The 19,636-nt window shown below is 38.2% G+C and overlaps 1 protein-coding gene across 1 annotated transcript in view; it reads right to left on the reverse strand.

Annotated features, from left to right (window-relative positions):
* Positions 1–19,636, reverse strand: part of LOC113225892 (adenylate cyclase type 6) — a 150,345-nt gene that overhangs the window by 42,514 nt on the left and 88,195 nt on the right. Inside the window, exon 4 of the mRNA XM_026458362.1 lies at positions 9,356–9,376. Within this exon, the coding sequence (XP_026314147.1) occupies positions 9,356–9,376 (21 nt within the window). The remainder of the gene's footprint in view (positions 1–9,355; positions 9,377–19,636) is intronic.

Genomic DNA, 19,636 nt, shown 5'->3' on the forward strand with positions numbered 1-19,636 from the left:
TTCTTTAAGTCGAAATTTCCATCACAAAAGCGTTTAAACCAAAATCGCACGGTGCGTTCATTAGTAGACCTCTCTCCAAACGCAGCATTGATATTGCGGGCTGTTTCTGCCGCGTTAGTTCCGCGTCGGAACTCGTATTCAAAAATCACTCGAATTTTCGCAGTATCCATCTTTCTTGTCTAAATTGAATAACAAAAACAATTGAAAGTCGATATTCAAATGTTTCAAATTAAAAAAAATCACAGAAACCATTTGAAAAAAGTTTCATTCGAAAACCCCAAACCATGAAGATTCTATGAAAATTCAAAGAACCTATTGCAATAAAACGGCAATTTCATACTTTAACCCCTAATATATATATATATAATATATTGGTTGTTCGGGAGGTTGGAAGTCATCAAACCTGCGAGCGAGACGATTCGTGATAACTCTCGAAAACAATTTATAGATATGGCTCAGAAGCGAGATTGGCCGATAATTCTTCAAGAGTGTTTTATCACCCTTTTTGATGAACAGAACGACCTCGCTTCTGCCCCATGCCTTCGGCGTTTGACCTTCGGCGATGACAGAATTGAAAAGCTTCTGGAGGTCTTTGAGTATCGGCTTGCCGCCCGCTCTCAGAAGTTCTGTAGTGATTTCATCATCGCCCGCCGCTTTGTTGTTCTTGAGTTGTTTGAGAGCCACACTAATCCCATACAGGCTGACGTCCGGGATATCTTCGGTATAAAGTTGGGTAAGCTTGGTTCTGGGGTCTTTAACCACGCTTTCAACAGGTGCTTTCGTGGAGTATAGCTGTCGAATGAAACTCTATCTCCCTCAGGATTTCAGGCTTAGATGAAATGATGCTACCGTCATCAGTCATTAGCTTCGTCAGTTGGCTTTGCTCAATAGACAGATCTCTCGCGAACTCCTTGGAGCCTTAGATCGTCCACATCGATGCAGTTTTCGAGGGCTTCGAAGCAGTTTTGCAGTTCGAGCTGAAAGCTCTCGGGGTTTTGGAGTTGTGTAGGTATTGGTCGGAGCGTAGACTCTGTCAGTTGAGTTCTTTCCAGCCGGATATTGATATTCAATGTGCCTCGCACCAACCGGTGATCACTTCCTGTTTTAGCGGTGTTGATCACAGAGACATCATTGAATATATGCTTTTTCGTCGACATGATAAAGACATTCATGAAATAAGTCCAAGTATTTATATTTTGTTAATCTGTTGGAATCGAATAGTGACCACATGTTTAATATCTCGAATGTCAAAAAGAATAGAGTTTAATATTGATAATTCTTTGCAGGAGAAAAGGCGGGATGAATTGAATCAGTTATTATTAGAATTCCGCGACACATTTTTTTGCGCCAGGCGAACTAGGATGTTATAAGCAGTCATTGCTTGAAATCAAAACTACCGATGAGGAACCGGTGCATAAAATGCCATATCGTGTCTCCCCTAAACAGAGACAAATTATTGAGAAACAAGTGGAAGAAATGTTGAAGTATGGGATAATTCAGGAATCGAAAAGTCCATACGCTTCACCGTTAGTTTTGGTGGATAAACCAGAAGGGCCGCCGAGATTTTGTATTGATTATAGGGCCTTGAATAAAAAAATTAAAAATGATCCATAACCTATTCTGAGAGTGGACGATTTGTTAAGTTGTTTGCAGGGTGCAAGGTATTTCGCAGATTTAGATATGAACTCTGGGTATTGGCAAGTTAGGTTTAGGAGAAGGGAAGGAAAAAACTGCCTTTGTTACACATACGGGACTATAAGAGTTCAATGTGTTACCATTTGGCTTGAAAACAAGTCAAGCTGTGTTTCAAAGGGTGACGGATAAGATATTGGCGCGAATGAAGTATCGTAATATGATAGTTTATGTGGATAATATATTGGTGTATGCACATTGACTTACAAATATATGCAAGTATGTTTGAAGAATTTAATATTGCATTAAAAGAGGTTTTGATTCAATTGCGAAATGCGCATTTGACTTTAAAACCATCTAAATGTCGTTTCGGTTTTCAGAAGATGACTGTTTTAGGACATGACGTGTCGGCCGAGGGAATTGGACCGGATAGTAAGAAAGTTGCGGCGACGAAGGAGATAAATCCCCCACGTAGTCTGAAGGAAGTCAGAGCGGTTTTAGGATTGTTCTCTTATTATCGAAAATTAATTGATAATTTTACTAGATTGGCACTTCCCATCACGAAATTGACGAAAAAGGATAAGGTGTTTGTTTGGACGAATGAAGCGCAGGAGGCATTTGAGGTGTTGAAAGATCGGATTTGTAAAGCGCCTGTTTTGGGACATTACTCATCTGATAGTAAGCGGGTGACGCGGTTGTGTGTGGATAGCAGTGGATATGCTATTGGATGTTGTTTAGTGCAGAAAATGGAAGAGATGAAGCCTATAGCTTATGCCTCGAGGAAGTTAAGTGAAGCAGAAAAGAAATATTCTGTTACGAAAAAGGAATATTTAGCACTTATATGGGCGTTGAATTATTTTAAAAGTTAATTATGGGGACTCGTTTTCAGGTTGTTACAGATCATCGGGCACTTGTGTTATTAAAAAGTAAGAGAGATATGAGGAAGGTTAGCGAGATGGGCGTTGTCGATTCAAGGTTGGGATTTCGACATTGTTTATTGTAAGGGTAAAGATAATGTTGTTGCAGATTTCTTGAGTAGGAATTCGTTGCTGGAGGATGTAGAGTCGAAAGTGGAGCGCGTACCAGAGCAGAGGGATGAGTTAAAATTGTATGTTTGCGTACAATTGATGTCCAGAGTAAACAGGAAGCGGATGGATTCTGTAGGAATATTATTAATTGCATTCGGTCTGGTGTAGGTGATAATTATCGAGGTTTCTTTTTGCAGAGCGGAATCCTTTATAAGAAGTGTCGTGTGAATCAAGATATAGTTAATTTAGTGGTGGTTCCGAGTGAATTATTTTCAGAATGTATGAAAGAACTGCATGACAACGTGTGGTCAGGTGGACATTTTGGTTTGTTTAAAACTTTTTCAAGGTTTAGACAGAGATATTTTATGGTAGGTGCAGAAAAAAGAATTGAGGCGTATGTCAAGAGTTGTCAGATGTGTCAGGAATGTAATTTAAATAGAACTGTTGCGCTGTTGATCTTGATTCCTGTGAATAGTATCTTTGAGCGGGTAGGAATTGATATGTTAGGACCGTTCAATCGTTCGGATAAGGGCAATAAATATATAATTGTGAGTATCGAATATTTGTCAAAGTATGTGGTGTGCCGGGCTGTACCCAAGGTGACAGCGGGAACAATGTGTGATTTTCTGGTGTCGGAAGTATTTTGTAGGTATGGCGGAGTAAAAGAAGTTTTGAGCGATAGAGGATCGGTGTTTACTTCTCATTTGGTAGAAATGACAGTGCGAGATTTTGGAGCGATTATGGTGCATACTACAGCATTCAACGCGAAGTGCAATGGTTTGTGTGAGAGATTTAATAGGACGCTGTTAGGAATGTTGGCGAAATATATAGGAGGCGAATAAAGGAATTGGTGTAGCATGTTACCATTGGTGTGTTTCGCGTACAATTCTAGTAAACATAGTAGTAGCCGGGGTGTCACCATATATGGTTTTGTTCCGTAGAGAATCCTTATGTGCATCAGATATAGAATTGAGGATTAATTGTGTCAATGTTGCGGAGAATTTGCAAGATAAGATTTTATAACAAGCAGCGAAGATCTTAAAACAAGCAGCGTTGATCGATGTATCTAAGGAACGAATAGTGAGGGCGCAGATAACACAGAAACGAAATTATGATAAGAAAGCAAAAGTAATTGTGTATCAGCCAAGAGATTTGGTAATGTTATATTGTAGGAGGGTTTCCAACAGAAGTGTAAAGTTAGCTAGATTGTTTATAGAGCCGTATAGGGCATTAGATCGGTTGAGTACAGTTAATTATATTGTGAGAAGAATAGGTGCATGCATGTGAATAGGTTGAAAAGGTTCTATAGTAGATAGTGTAATGACTTTCAGTTTCTAGTAGGTAATAGATTGTTTAAAATGTTAAATGTTTGTTAATCTTTTGTGTTTGTTTTTCACATGGAGCCATGACGACGGTGTATCTTGACGAATATTTTGATGGATTTTTTTTCCGGCGAATGCAGACGATATAAGGACGGGAGGAGGAGATGGTCTACCGATTTGGATAAATATATATTATCCTGTGTATGTGCATAGTTGTTGGTCATTCGTCCAGATGAACAGGAACTATCTGCATTCAAGGGAAAATATATTTGTTTAATTATTAGGACTCCTCAATATGATATATCACCTTGGTGTTAGGAAATGTTGTTGTTAGGATAATTTGCGTGTTGTTTTAATTTGTTCAAAGAAAGTAAGAAAGTTAGGTGGAACGTGGATAGCTGTAGGACGAGGACTAAGGTAGCTGGGAAGTCAATGTTGATGTTCCCCAGTGAACGTCCGATGGGTGCTCAAGCCTGTGTCGTCGTCGTAGCAGCGTGCACGTTGAAGATAGTTTAGTGATGCATTTAGGAAGTTCTAGTAGTGATGTTTAAGGATTTGTTAAGAACATTCAGCCAAGCTAGGGTAGCTGAAATAAAGAGTTAGGATTAACCTATCTAAGGTTACCTAAATAGCTAGGATAGCTAACGAATAATTATTATATTTTGGATTGTTTGATTAGGATGTGGTCATGGTCTATCCTTTTAGTTAGGTTTTTGGCAGACTAAAGCCACAGCCTCCCCGGTGGTTTGCTTGTTGGTAAGGTAGTAGCTTCCGAGCAGTGTGTGGTTAGCCTATAGTAAAGGCTGATCACTTATGTAAGTTGCCTATACCTATGGGTAGGGCACCAGCTAGGGATGTTCACCCCTTCAGTTGTGAGGAAGAGGGATGTAGTCTAGGCTCTACTCTATGAGTAGAAGTACTGGCTGAATGAATATAGATTTGTGTTTAGAATGTATTTTAAAAAATAGGATAGAAAAAAGAGGAACATCTTAGGTGTTCTAGAAGAAGCTTCCAAAAATCAACATGTAAAATACGTAATAAATATTTATTTATGAAGATAATCCCAGTTTATATTTAAAAGGATCTCTCGCTACGCAACCTGAGCTACGTCCTATGCTGTAGTACTTCTCGACGATACGTTTATTATTAACTAACTACATTAATGGCATGGCTCACAGAGTTTGTTTAAGTGACTAGTGTAGGTGTCTTGATACATTGGCATCAACAAAAGGGTCAGTAGCTGAGCTGGCGGAAAGATTGAAAAGTCAAAGAACTTCTAATTAACACTTTTCGAAACAGTGATCCAGTGACCTTTCTTTAAAAAAAAATATTTTATAATTTATATTTTTTTATAATATCAAATATAGCATAACCACTATAGCACATAATTGCTGCAAAATGTTGGGCATTCTGGCACCGGGGCAACATTTCATTCATTTACGCGGCTTGTGCGTCTCATGTGTGGGAGTGTAAACATAGAAACATAAAATGTCTGCTTATGTCTGCTTATTTTCAAGAAGAACGTGCAATCTGTATAATGTAGGTAAATATATTTTTATAGAAAGACAAAGGAATTTTGTAAAAAAATATACGGTGCTTCTATTTTCTTAATATCCCTCGGCATACTTCGTGTTTCGTGTCGTTGTCGGGTTTGTATTCAGATTCCCTTTGCCTTTGGTATAGACCGGATCCAATTCAGCTTGAAAGTACTTAGAGTTGCTACTACGTTTTTTACTTACTGTAGAATAAAAGGAAAGCTGGTAAAGTCACGACATGTGACACGACGCGAAATGGCATGACAAATAATTTCTCTTACATCGTACACTTTTTTTTTTAAGGTGCTGATGCTTTCGACGGTGACAACAACAACAAAATAATTTTTGAGATATCATAAAAAAACCATAACCCAGTTGTGGAATATTGAAATTGTTTAATGATATTTCAGCTATGCATCGTTAGGGTAAGTTCCGATAAGTTGAACACGTTAACTAATTTTAACCATTTTTAAAAGAGAAATTTGTGCTATATTTTTTGCTATTTAAAACGGATATTTGACCATTTGTCACTTAGCCGCGTTTTAGTTAGTGGACGGCATATTTCCAAAAAGCCCTTAAAACGTGTTTGTAAAGCTTGTGTTGTTTCAGTCGGAAAAGGAAAGAATATTTTAAAAGAATATGATAAAAAAGATAAATCGGTTCCTATTCAGACATATTATTTCATCGATGGCGAATATACTAACATTGCTCATATCTCTGATGAAGAAATGCGTTCAGATTCGGACTGACTTTAAATGATTAATAACCGGAAAATTATTCATTTTTAGTTAAATAATAGATTATTAGAAACACGCTTTATTTAGTTTATATTTTTATTAATTTACTTATTGACATGGAAGCATTATTACGGAAAACTGGAAAATCGCACCCCTCATGGAAGAATGGCAAAAGTGGAGTTACGTCAAACATGTTTATTGCTCCATTAGGTACATAAAAATATAACCCAGATCCTCGCCAATTGTTGTAACTCTATCTACATATTTACAATTATTACAATATTTAGTCGATAGAGTTACAAGAATTGGAGAGGATGTAGGTTATATTTTTCTGTTTCTAATGGAGCAATAAACGTGTTTGACGTAACTTCACTTATGCCATTCTTCCATGAGGAATGTCAAATAGTTTTACAGCTCTGTATACTTGACATGAAAATCAAAACAGAACAACAATAAAGCGCTTTCTGTCCATGGACCACCTGATTGGTTCTCCTTGTTCGACCACAGGCAATTATTTGCTCCCGTAGTTCACGTAGTACGGAATTAATATTTTTATAGATGAGGCCAGGGGCCTACTATGAGATATTTATGAGCTTATAAGCAGCCAGTCAAGTTCCAACTGAATTGCTTAAATTCGTATCATGATCTCTTAGAGGATGGAAAAAAAAAGAAATGAGCTACCCTAACGACAGAATCATCGTAGTTTTAAAGTTACAAATGGCGGATTTCTTTAGTGTTGTACCATAATCTATCGGTAAGTCATTATCGGCATGCAAATATATGGCTTGAATGTTGAAACTGTTTTCTTTTTGTTTCTTTAGTTTACTGTAACCATAGTATGCCTAAACAAACACAAGCCTAAGAATTTAATCTCGAGTGGTATATTATTATAAATGTCAACACACATTTTTAAACTTTAAAAAAAATTTTGTTGCAAGATTACAACTGGTAACTTATTTAGTAGAAGTCACCAAACTGCTGTGCAGTTTGTTGGCGACATGCGCATTCTTATTTAATTATACCTACTTTACTGGTATATAACATTACATAGTCTTAATTGTACTTACTAAATAAAATATAAAAATTACTTTAAGAGGTACGCCTTTAACCTACATTTTAGTACATATTTACATATCGTCTTTTAACTAACTGTCAAGTACAAGTCTATTCAGGTTTCTGCGGATTCTAGTATTCACGTTACTGGCTTTCTTAAACAAATCAATCTATCAAGCAATTTTAACTGGTAACTTATTTAGTAATAGTCATCAAACTGTTGTGCAGTTTGTTGGCGACATGCGCACTCTTACTTTTTTTTTAACGCACACACTCAACATTGCCCTACCTATATCTACTTTACTGGTATATAACATTCCATAGTATTCATTATACTTACTAAATAAAATATAGAAATTACTTTAAGAGGTACGCCTTTAATCTACATTTTAGTACATATTTACGTAACGTCTTTTAACTAACTGTCAAATACAAGTCTATTCAGGTTTCTGCGGATTCTAGTGTTAACAAATATGCTCTCTATCCGCTCACGCGATTCATGCGTCTCTGGAAGCATACCACACCAAGAGGTGCCGGTGGTGATTTTATACCGATTTATCGGATATCGAAGTTATAACAGGTAAAAGAACTAATACTAATTGCTATTTCGGTTACTACTCTAGCAAACTATAAAGATTTTAATGCCTGGGTCTGTCATTTAAAAAAATAAACAACTTCAAAAATACGTCACGACAATCGTGTGTGTTATTGTTTGGGCTGGTGATGTCGGTGTTTATTTATTAAAAACATACCGTAAGTTGCGTTTTTTAAGTTTACCCTGAATATAAATGTTTATGATCTATACTTTAAGGAGTATTTTCATTAGAACCACTCAAACGGAATATTATCATATTTACCCAAGTACACCAAAAATTTCATTAGTGCTTTTTAAGTGCAGGATTTGCGGTGTATTACTGGATTTTATTTGAGATGTTTTTGTTGTAGTACGGAGGGTATTTATTTAGCAATGCAGAATAATAATTTTTATTTTTTTAAACTTGTATTTAAACTGAATCCTTTTTTAATTTGCGAAACCAAATAGCCGCCATTTTGCGGTAGGATGAGCGCATCGCGTGAGCGGCTATACGTTGGTATTGGCCTTTACCCGGCAACGTTGGATTAACATGTCATTGTATTGCAGGTTTTAAAAAAAATAGTCATTTTTAATTGTTAGAGTTGTCATTGGGAAAAATCAGAAACGAGTGGATAATTTTGTTTTCAGGAACTGAGAATAACTAGTAAATAAATGAGTCTTGTTTAATTTAAATTGAACATGAAAATTGAAGCGAACAAATGAAGATGGTCTTTGATCCAACGTTTATATTCGGCAGTCCTATGATTTCCAACCATTATTTCTTCCTTTTTTCATTTGTAGGCAAACTTCATATATAAAAAAAATAAAACAATAAAAACCTCGTAGTGAATTGTTTTAATAACAGAATATCGATAATATGTATGCTTACAAGATCAACACTATCTCAAAATAATTGTTAACAACAATCATCAAAATATACAAACAAACAGGCAATCTAAATTAACAAAATTTGGCATGATTTATAAATAAACTACTTAAATAAGTCTAATTACATGAAATATTTGGGCTATTGTGTGATTTATAGACAAAAAAAATAACACGTGGCTGTGCAATGTAACATTCGATTGATTTGCAGTTTTTCTAAAGCGACATCCCTTAATGCTGCAGCGTCGTATTTTTATTAATACCTAATTATTCTCACTGTCAATATTTTTGTCCAATTGAATTATAATGCATGCGTATAATTCAATAGTACATTTGGAAAAAAATTGTTTTGACATTTGATGTACTTCCCTTTGACAACGGTATCATGTACTGCGAAATGGACACGGTTGGCATTTAAGATGACTTTACGTATTTTCGATTCCCGTGTTTAACACAGACCAATGTAATGCTATCTCTTTTGGCTTAAGACGGCACGTAATAGTTAAACAAAGACAATAACATGTTTATGTTTTCGACGTCGAAATGCATCATATACATATAACGTCTGATTTATATATGTCAACGTAACATATCCTTTAGTTTCTACAGTCTAAGCATGACCTACACAAAGTTGAACGGGAATGCCATGACAGGATGATGTTTTACTATTTAAACGTTAATTATTTATTGTCTCTGGCTGGCTAGCTGGCATCTAACAAGAGCGAGATGGAACTACATACTAAATCATATGAAAGAAATAGATAGATGTACTACCCTGGGAGCGTTCAAGCACTATTAACTGATTGTGTTCAAAATGAGAATAATTAAATTTTTTATTAATTTTATTATTGATTATACTTACCTACCACATTGTTTTGTAATATCGGCAATTTTTCAGTCATACTTTACAATTTGTCGTACGACAAAATCACATGTCATGTCTAGTCATTATCATTGAAATTAATAAGGTGTGTTTGTAATTTGATAACATAATTGGTATGTATCTTGTATTCGTACATTTTCATTGATTGCATTAAAGCAAATTTGACTTTTGTAATATATTACAAGTTATTTTACGATTATCGGTCAATAAAATTATTAAAATGATTAATATCCATTTAAAAATTGCAATAACATTCATGCCAATAATTTATCAACAACACTTTAAAGATTGGGAACTCGAACTAAAATTTTCAAAAAACGCTCATTAGTTAATACTATTTATTTATTAATAATTGGCTATAAAGATAACAAATAATTATGAAACTGAAAATATAATAAAACTTAAACGAATTTTCTCAAAAAAGTAACAAAGTTAAGTCTCAGACGTCGCCATGGACTCACATCAAAAACGAGCTATCGCGTTATACTTACTTCATCGAAGAATCAAAAGAAGAAGGCCTAAAAGATTCAGGGTGCATCCTCTCCGGAAATAAATCGTTACGGATTATTCGTTGTTCTTATTAATGAGTTAAAAAAAGAAGACGACAAATTCTTTAATTTTATTCGGCTGTCCGTATCTACTTATTCAGAACTTTTAATAAAAATGGTAACTGGAAGGAAATTAATTGATCGACTTCAACATCCATAACTTGAGAAAATGACACGCGCTGCCAAATCGAAAATCAATAACAAAAGGCGTGGGAAGGAAAACCCAATCCGCGCGCGTGCAACGCGTCGCCCGCGAACCGGCCGTAGAGTGCGCGGGCGACGTCCGCCAACCGCGCGGATGACCGCGTCCCGTCCGCTGCGGGGGTAAAACGCGTCGTGAAATGTGCTACTAAATTTTGCATACATTTCTACGTTCTTCGGAAGCCGCGGTCCCGCAACCGCGGCAGACGCGGTTGAAAACCGCTCCAGTTCTTAGCCTCACAGGCTTAAATAGGATTACTCTAAGAGCTCATAGTAGGCCCCCTGTACCCCACCTGCGGTGAGGTCGACCTCGGTCTGCGGCGCAAGGTCAGTGTGCTTATGCTCTTCGGTAGCACACCGTTTTGTACTATGGGCGCTCTTTACATGGAAAAAAAGAAAGCTTATATGGCGGCTATATCGAAAAACGGCGGAAACTAAATTTTTACACTGAAATTTTCTACTACTAAAATTTCGGTTCAATGAGAACATTTTTTCTGCTGCCAAAAAACGCATGTCTTGTATGGCAGCCATCTTAGAATAAAAACACATAGAATGATAATTTCATATCAAACGAACTGTCACAAGTGAGGCAAATATCAAATTCATGTAGGCTAGTTTTAGTAGTAGGTTAATTTTCGGTTTTAGTGAATATTTATATAAAAATACAAGTTGAAACGCGTTACTTCTTTGTGGAATGTGACGTTAGTATCTATTTTATGTTTGTCTGACGTATTTTTACACCCATTTACCGCACATTTCGTCATTTTTAGCTAAAATTCTTGATCTGTTCGCGGTGCAAGTTGACCTTGAGCACTGAAGGCCCGCCCGCTCGTGTAGGCCCTTTTGGCGCGGTTCAATTTGCCTCACTTAGCGTGTGCCGACTATATTGAAAAACAGCCATATTGAAAAATAGCGAAATGTAAATTTTTACTGCAAATTATTATTATCAATCACATATACAGATTTTGAGCCGAGTTAGAATAAATTATTATCAGCCGCCAAAAACGTTTGTATGGTGGTCATATTAAAAATGGCGAAAAATTAATGCTGATCAGAAATTATTATCAAGCACCATCCCATGCCACTTTTCAAAGGGATCAGAGCAAATTTCAAAGCAAGTTTTTCTTCGGTCACCATTTTGAATTCGCCATCGTTCATTGTTTTTGACACAGGTAGTCATTGGCAGTAGACCACTGTTACCTTCTATGACATTTCTTCCAGCACCTCCTACCTATCTCTAATAGTTACCGTGATAGAGGACCATCTCGTTTATTTGAATTTCGAACATTTTTTTATTTTCGGCGGAATTTACCTAGCGTGACTCATAAAAGTGCACAAATATTCCCTTCATATATTATAGTTTTGCAGACCGTTGATCACACTTTTATATTTTTCACATTAGGTCATCTCATCATTTGTAAAGTTGCTTTGGAACCTATCCGCGTACTACTGTATAAATACCTTTTTTCCACCATGTCGGGAAGTATGCGTTCCATTTGTTTGAGTGAGTTACAATTTGTAGCTGTATAATATTTCTCCATGTGATACGAAATCAGTACCTACCTACCAGTAAAACCATAGATATAGGAAAAAAGGGACACTTGGTATGAAGGCGTGATTCGTATTGCCTCGATATGATCAAAATGCACATATACGATATGCAGCCTGTTTCTCACTAACAGCGTCCATGCATTCGCGATTGAACCAAGGGCGTCCTCTGCGATTGGCGATGACACTGGAAGACGGTATATAGTAATCCATAGCCGTTCCAATCTCATCGACAACAGCATCGGCAGCTGCTGAGGCATCCTTTCCCGCAAAGCATTGCTGCAACCAAGGGATGGACGCAAAGTAGTCGCGCATACCATCCCAATCCGCCGACGAGTAGTGCCAAATGCGACGAGTGACCTCCTTCAGCTTAGTTGGAGGCATTTGGGAAACCTTACACCCAACCAAACAGTGATCAGAACTTCCCAGGGGGGCGCTGACTGATACTGTATAGTAGGTAGGGTGACTCGCGAGCAGAAGGTCAAGCAAAGAGGGTGCTTGATCCGATATGTCTGGAACCCGGGTGGGCTGGGTTACCAGTTGGGTCAAGTCATGCGTGAGAGCGAAAGCGTGGGCAGTTCTACCTGCATGGTCAGTCTTGAGGGAACTTAACCATGATTCATGGTGAGCATTAAAGTCCCCCAACACGACCATCTCCGCAAACTGCGCCTGCGCGTCAAGAGTCGCCTGGCTCAGTTGGTCAAAGAGCCTAGTTGTCTCCGCATCCCCGCTGTGGGATCTATATAAGCACGCGAAGACTCTAGCTGAACAACTAGATTCTACGAGCACCCACATAGTGGAAAAGGAGGGGTCCTCCAGGCAGCGCAGACGGCGACAGCACACATCCGAACGAATATATACACATACCCCGGCTTTGGCCTGAAAGTTTTCCTCAAGCGAGTAGCCGGGGTAGTTCAAGTAACTCATATCATTCGGACGGCGGATCTGCGTCTCCGTCAGGAAAAGCAGGGCAGGCCGGGCTGTCTCGAGGTGATGGTGGACAGCTTTGAGGTTGGAGTGGAGTCCGCGGATGCTAGCGAACTCAATAATAAACGCGGTGGGGGGATTAGGCACCGCTGGACGATCTGCATTCTTATGTTGCGCTGTCATGGTGGGTAAGAAGGACGGTAGTGTGAAGAGATGAAGCCTTCGGCACCGTACCGAAGAAGAAAAACGAGGGGAACTGCAATACATGCCATTGATCTTTTGAAGGATAGCCGGCTGACCCGCCGAACGGAAGGGCCCCCGTACCCCCCCGGGATATGCCGCCGGGACCCCATATTCCGGTCACTAACCGGCACGACGACCTACCCCAAGATTATGCGCGGCATGGTGGGGCAGCCTCTAGGGGTAGTTAGTCCCTATTGGGCCCCTGTACTGTACCGCGGGCGGCCAGCGGACAACCGTTTCTACGGGTCTCCCTGGGCGGCAGGTCAACTAGATATCCCTCAACAAGTGACATGGCGAATATCCGCCTCAGTCCTCCCAGATACCGCGCCGAAAACTCCACGTGCACTGGATGTACACCAACTGATCCCTGAACGCGATTCGCAAAAGCGTTTCACTGTGGAGGGTTTTCCGCCGTGTGTACTGTGGTCGCTATCCAGTCGGCACAAAGCCTACCACAACGCTAAGCAGATGGACACTTGTGACGCCCTCGGTCGCCTCTTACGACCCCCACGGGCATGTATGGGGAGGCGACAATGTATTCTTAAGCCGTCGCCCCACGGCGCAAGGACTTCTACCCGCTGTCAACAATCCGACCCGAGAAAATAACTATCTAGATCATGTAGTGCTACAAACTTCCTGCTATGACTTTTAATTTGCCTACTGCTGTCCTTTTCTGTCTCGCGGAGAGAAACGTCTATAGACTGATGAATAACCGTAAACGTCGTAACCGTAGACACAAATTTACTAATTGAAATGATTATTATTATTATTAAAAATAATACCCAATTAATTAAATTGTAAATTTGATTCTAGGCCAATTTATAATCATGGATCAGTCCTGGCTTACTGCGATGTATTAAAATTAGAGATTGTATGCATAAAAAATTAAGAATGTACCCTAATAACGAAACTCTTAAGTTAACATATACGTGTGGCGCACTATAAGTCAGAAATGAATTTATTGTTTCTCAAAATATTCTGCGTTAGCGTTAATGCACTTTTTCATACAAATGAACCAATTTTGAAAACATTTATGCCACTCCTCCGTGACAATCTCTGGAACATATTTTTCATACTCTTCGACAGGCTCTTCATGTGACGAAAATCGTTGACCGCGTAACTGGTTCTTAGTTTTTGGAAATAAATAATAGTCACAGGGTACCAAGTCGGGACTGTACACGGGATGGCTCATAAGGTCAACGTTGTTCACTTTCAAAAATTCATTTGGTCTGTCTGGCCGTGTGAGAACTTTCATCCTCGTGGTCGAGTACCAATCACTATTCACGGTGCAACGATTCTCCTAAGCAACAGTAGCCACGTGTCCAGTTTTATTAAAAAAAGAAGCAATCATCTGCTTAGAGGCACTTTGCACGCACGCCACTTTGGTTGGTTTCGGCTCATCTCGAAAGACCCATATGCTCGATTGCTGCTTTGTTTTGGGATCGTAACTATAAATCCATGTTTCTTCACATGTTGCTATGTCCCACACCAAATTCTCTGGTAAGCATGGCATTGCACCAAGTGACGCGATCTGTTTTTAGTTGAGCCTCAGTCAAATTGTGTGGGGTCCACCGAGAGCACAGCTTTTTCAGCAGATTGATTGTATTTGACTCATGCCTATGCCTAAATATGCCCGAATTTCATGGTATATCTTGATCATACGGCGCACAGCATCGATGTTTTGTTGTTCAGCTATAAATAGTGATCTTGCTTGGTGCTTCATCGCCAAAAGCACTTTGAAGCCGAGCAAAGCTCCGCTGAGCTGTTAAATTACACTTAAAGTCGTAGAAAATCATACTACGATAATTTTCACGAGTTAAATCCATGGTGTAGACAACCAATCCCTAATATGTCGCCACAATGTAAAAACAAGTGACAGTCAGATGAAACAAACTGTATTCTACAGCCAAGAGTTCCATTTTTAAATGTTGTAATTACTTTTTAAATATTGTTTATGTAAGTGGCCATTTCCGGAAACTTATAGTGCGCCATATGTAAGAGGTATAAAAACTTTTGCAACAACCTCTTTAAAAAATTGAAACTTCTTTAACCGCTCACGCGATACATGCAGCCCTAGACGCATACCACACCTAGAGGTGCCGGTGATGATTTTATACCGATTTATCAGACGGATATCGAAGTTATAACAAGTAAAAGAACTAATATTAATTGCTATTTCGGTAACTACTCTAGCAAACCATAAAGTTTTTAATGCCTGGGTCTGTCATTTAAAAAAAAATAAACAACTTCAAAAACAACGTCACGACAATCATGTGTGTTATTGTTTGGGCTGGTGATTTCGGTATTTATATATTGAAAACATACCGTAAGTAGCGTTTTTTAAGTTTACCCTGAATATAAATGTTTATAAACTATACTTTAAGGAGTAATTTCATGGTAAACATTAGAACCACTCAAACAGAATATTATCATATTTATCCAAGTACACCTAAAATTTCATTAGTGCTTTTTAAGTGCAGGATTTGCGGTGTATTACTGCATTTTGTTTGAGATGTTTTTGTTGGTAGTACGGAGGGTATTTATTTAGTAATGCAGAATAATAATTTTTATTTATAAAAACTTGTATTTAAACTGAATGCTTTTCTAATTTGCGAAACCAAATAGCCGCCATTTTGCGGTAGGATGAGCGCATCGCGTGAGCGGTTAAGAACGGGACCAAGTAGTTATGGCTAAATATAACTCCAAAAAACTATGGACTGCCATAAAATCCTTTACCAATACACAAAAGTAAAAAGAATTCCTTCACGAATTACTCGCATCTGGTGATTCATCGCAATCTTCCATTAATTTTTTTGCCGATGAAAGTAAGCAGCTTGCTGATAATATTCCGATTAACATCACCCCTTTCACAAACTACTGGAATACTGAATATACCCTTATACCCTTGCATTCGTTTGTCTTCCTTGAAGTTGAATCATGAAGAGATTGAAAGGCCTGTCTCCATTCTTAAAACAGACTGTTCTCCAGGGTGGTACGGTATTCCGACGAAGGCTTTAAAAAAGATTTCACACTTCATTACTCCAGTACTCACCAATCTCATAAACCGCAGCATAATCATTGGTACTTTTCCCGATGCCTTCAAAAAATCAATTGATCATCTGGTTTGCAAGGCCGGGGTTAGACGCGTGGCCAATAACTATAAACCCATCTCCATTCTTACTTCCTTGTCCAAAATCTTTGAGCGTGTTATCAATAACAGACATGTCAATTACTTTGAAACCAATTCACACAAACACATTCTTGCGAACGCTCACTATGATTTTAGGAAAAACATATCTACGGATGATGCGGTACATGATTTTACAGATTTTTAGTTAAAAAGCTTGACAGCCGTAAAAAGTGTGTTCTTCATTGACCTCTACATAGACCTCGCAAAAGCCTTCGATACGGTCTCAATTCTAAATCTGATAGGGAAGCTGGAAAATATTGGCATTAGAGGAACACAGTTAAAATTATTGACGGAATACTTGACAAATCGAACTCAGCGTGTCAAACTTGGTGTCCCGCAAGGTAGTATTGTTGGCCCAACCCTCTTTTTATGTTTTATAAATGAGGTCTGTCAACTCCAATTACCAAATTGTAAAATAATTGCTTACGCGGAAGACACAACACTCACATTCTATGGTTACTCCTGGGATGACGTGTTCGCATCTGCCCAACAAGGATTAAATGTTGTCAGTCATTGGTTACCAGCAAACTCCCTAAGCGAAATATGAAACGAAATATATAACTTTTTGTATTCGGAACACCACGTCTTCTTCTTGTTTAAACCACAACATGTATGCCCATATGTGCTTATTTCCCCCAACTACTGCTTGCAACTGTAAAAGTATTGACAAAACACAAACCATACGCTATCTTGGGATCACAACAATCTCTCTTTCTCTCATCTACATTTTTAAACACCTTAGACAAGTCACTAACAACAAAACTTTGCGAAATGTGTATCGAGCGCTAGTACAATCAGTAATTACCTATTGCGTTACGTCTTGGGGGAACTACTAAAAACAATTTAATAATATTAGAACGAGCTCGAAGATGTTTGCTGAATTTTGCACTCCTAAAACCTCGATTTTTTCCTACATTGCAACACTGGAAGCGAACGTGCTATCAGTACGGCAACTGTACCTGCTCCTAACTTTAATGCGTCAACCCTCAATCATTCCTCCTTCTAGAAACTCTTCTGTGTCTACTAATCGAAGACTCTTTATTAGTTCCGAACACAATAGCACTAGAACTTCGTTTGCTCTACTACCTCGTATAAATAATAGTAGATTGTTCTACTATAGAGGTAGTCGTCTTTGTAATTTTTTCTATAATAAACTAAACATTTTATTCCTCATTAAACATGACGCAAGAGCTTTAATCCTGAAATGTTGTTAGAACGCAGTTGCGACGAAGTTGAGGAACTTCTTATAATTATTAAAGCCTAAGTTGTTAGTATACAACCCTTTACTCACAAATATTTAGCATACACACACATACGCACGCAGACTCGCACGTACGCACACACGCACGTACGTTCTCACACACGCACATACGCACGAACGCATAAAGAGGATGTATAATTAACCCTCCTCTATTATTGGCTCACATTCCTTTTTTTATCCCGCCAATCTCACGCTACGTCTTTCGTCAGCGCAAATACCCTCTATTCAACTTTCATTTAACCCGCACAGTGACACTAAGACGGACACCATTCTTCGAAGCATTAGCCGTAATTGAATCCTTAAGCAAAACAAATGATATTGATGTGTTTAGCAACACTGAATCAAAATTTCTAACATCCGCTGGTTACTATTTGGAGCGGTCACCGCCCAAAGCACTGTGGTCCAAATTTCGCATCCTATCTTTGGCCGATGATCGACTCAACCTTTTTTGTGACTATGACCTGCATGTTTAGTTATAAGTACTGTAAGTGTAAGTTGTAGAAACTAAATAAATAAATAAATGAATGCACGCACGCACTCATGCACGCACGCACGCTCGCACGCATGCACGCTCGCACGCATGCACGCAAGCACGCACGCTCGCACGCACGTACACATACACACGCACACGCACACACACGTACACAAAAAACACACATAAACACACGCATAGTTCACAAACATTCAAATTGTGTAGTTATAATAGTTTAGTTAGTTCATACATTTAAATTTTATTTTCTTTTTCACTATCGTATAACCTTAACCTTAAACTTAATTTTAATCTCTGCAATCACAGTATTAAGAGAAAGATAAAGTTGTCTGTGGTGAGAGACCTGATGTCCGATATTACAAGCTTCTGCTTAGTTTAGGTACCAGTCTTTTGCAAACATAATATAAACACAATTTTTGAGTATCTTAAGTTTGGTTCATGTTCATTTGTTATGTTTGTGGAGAGAAATAAATACATTTGAATTTATTTCGTGACAAATATTTGCTTTTCATTTTATATTTTGTGATTTATGCTGCAATATATCATAAAATTTATATCGTAGGATTTTTCTTAAAAAATTATGCAATAAAAATACGTATATACGGTGTCTACTTTTTAGTTATTTTACTAATAGCGGTACGTTTATTTGTAAGTCAATGGCGGTACGTAACAAAATATACGTGTTTCATAAAACTGTTACACGAGAAGTATAAATAAAGAAAGAGGGTATAAGAAAAGGGCACTATTTTTTTTAAAATTTGTAACGCAGTGTTATTATTATAGATGATAAATTAATTTTTTATTTCAATAGTTACTATCATCATCGGAAGACGTCCACTGCTGAATATAGGCCTACCCCAAAGATTTCCAAACTAGCCGAAAGTTACTATAGTATAGCCGAATACTTTGATGATAAAAATAAATAAATTAAATAAATATACCACAATTGAAATTTACGTATGTGTCAGTTTGAATTGAGATTTGGATGCAATCTTTGATATTAATAATATGTTAATTGATCTAATTGCTTCCGTGGCCGAACAGTTACATGCTAGTCTGCCACGCAGGGTCTCGGGTTCGCTTTCCGGGCCGGGAGAAACGTTTGTATGACCTGCATTTATTTATCTCCTGAGTTTGGGTGTAATTTGTGTCTGTCTATGCATGTGTCTATGACACCCGCGACACAGGGTTTCCCTGGTGTGAGGCTATGAGTGTGTGCGTAATTAGAAATATGATGTATGAGTACGTTAATATATCTTTGTGTGTTAGTTATACCTTAATATAACTTTAAATAATTAAATAATAATACGATGGGTACAGTCAACAGTACTTCAAATTTTGTTCGAAATTCGCCTCCAATGCAACGGAACAAGATCCGTCGTGATGATGATGGTGTACTGTCGGCTGTACTTAGCGCGTGAGACCCTCTCGGGTAACATTGCCATGCCCTTACGCATTACGGGGCGTCACATTGTATCTACCGTAAGAAATGTGCAATACGACATGCAATAAATAAATACACACACGCACGTACGCACGCACGCACGCACGCACGCACGCACGCACGCACGCACGCACG

The sequence above is a fragment of the Hyposmocoma kahamanoa genome, unplaced genomic scaffold, assembly GCF_003589595.1.
Source record: "Hyposmocoma kahamanoa isolate Upper Pololo Valley unplaced genomic scaffold, ASM358959v1 100021, whole genome shotgun sequence".
Lineage (NCBI taxonomy): Eukaryota > Metazoa > Arthropoda > Insecta > Lepidoptera > Cosmopterigidae > Hyposmocoma > Hyposmocoma kahamanoa.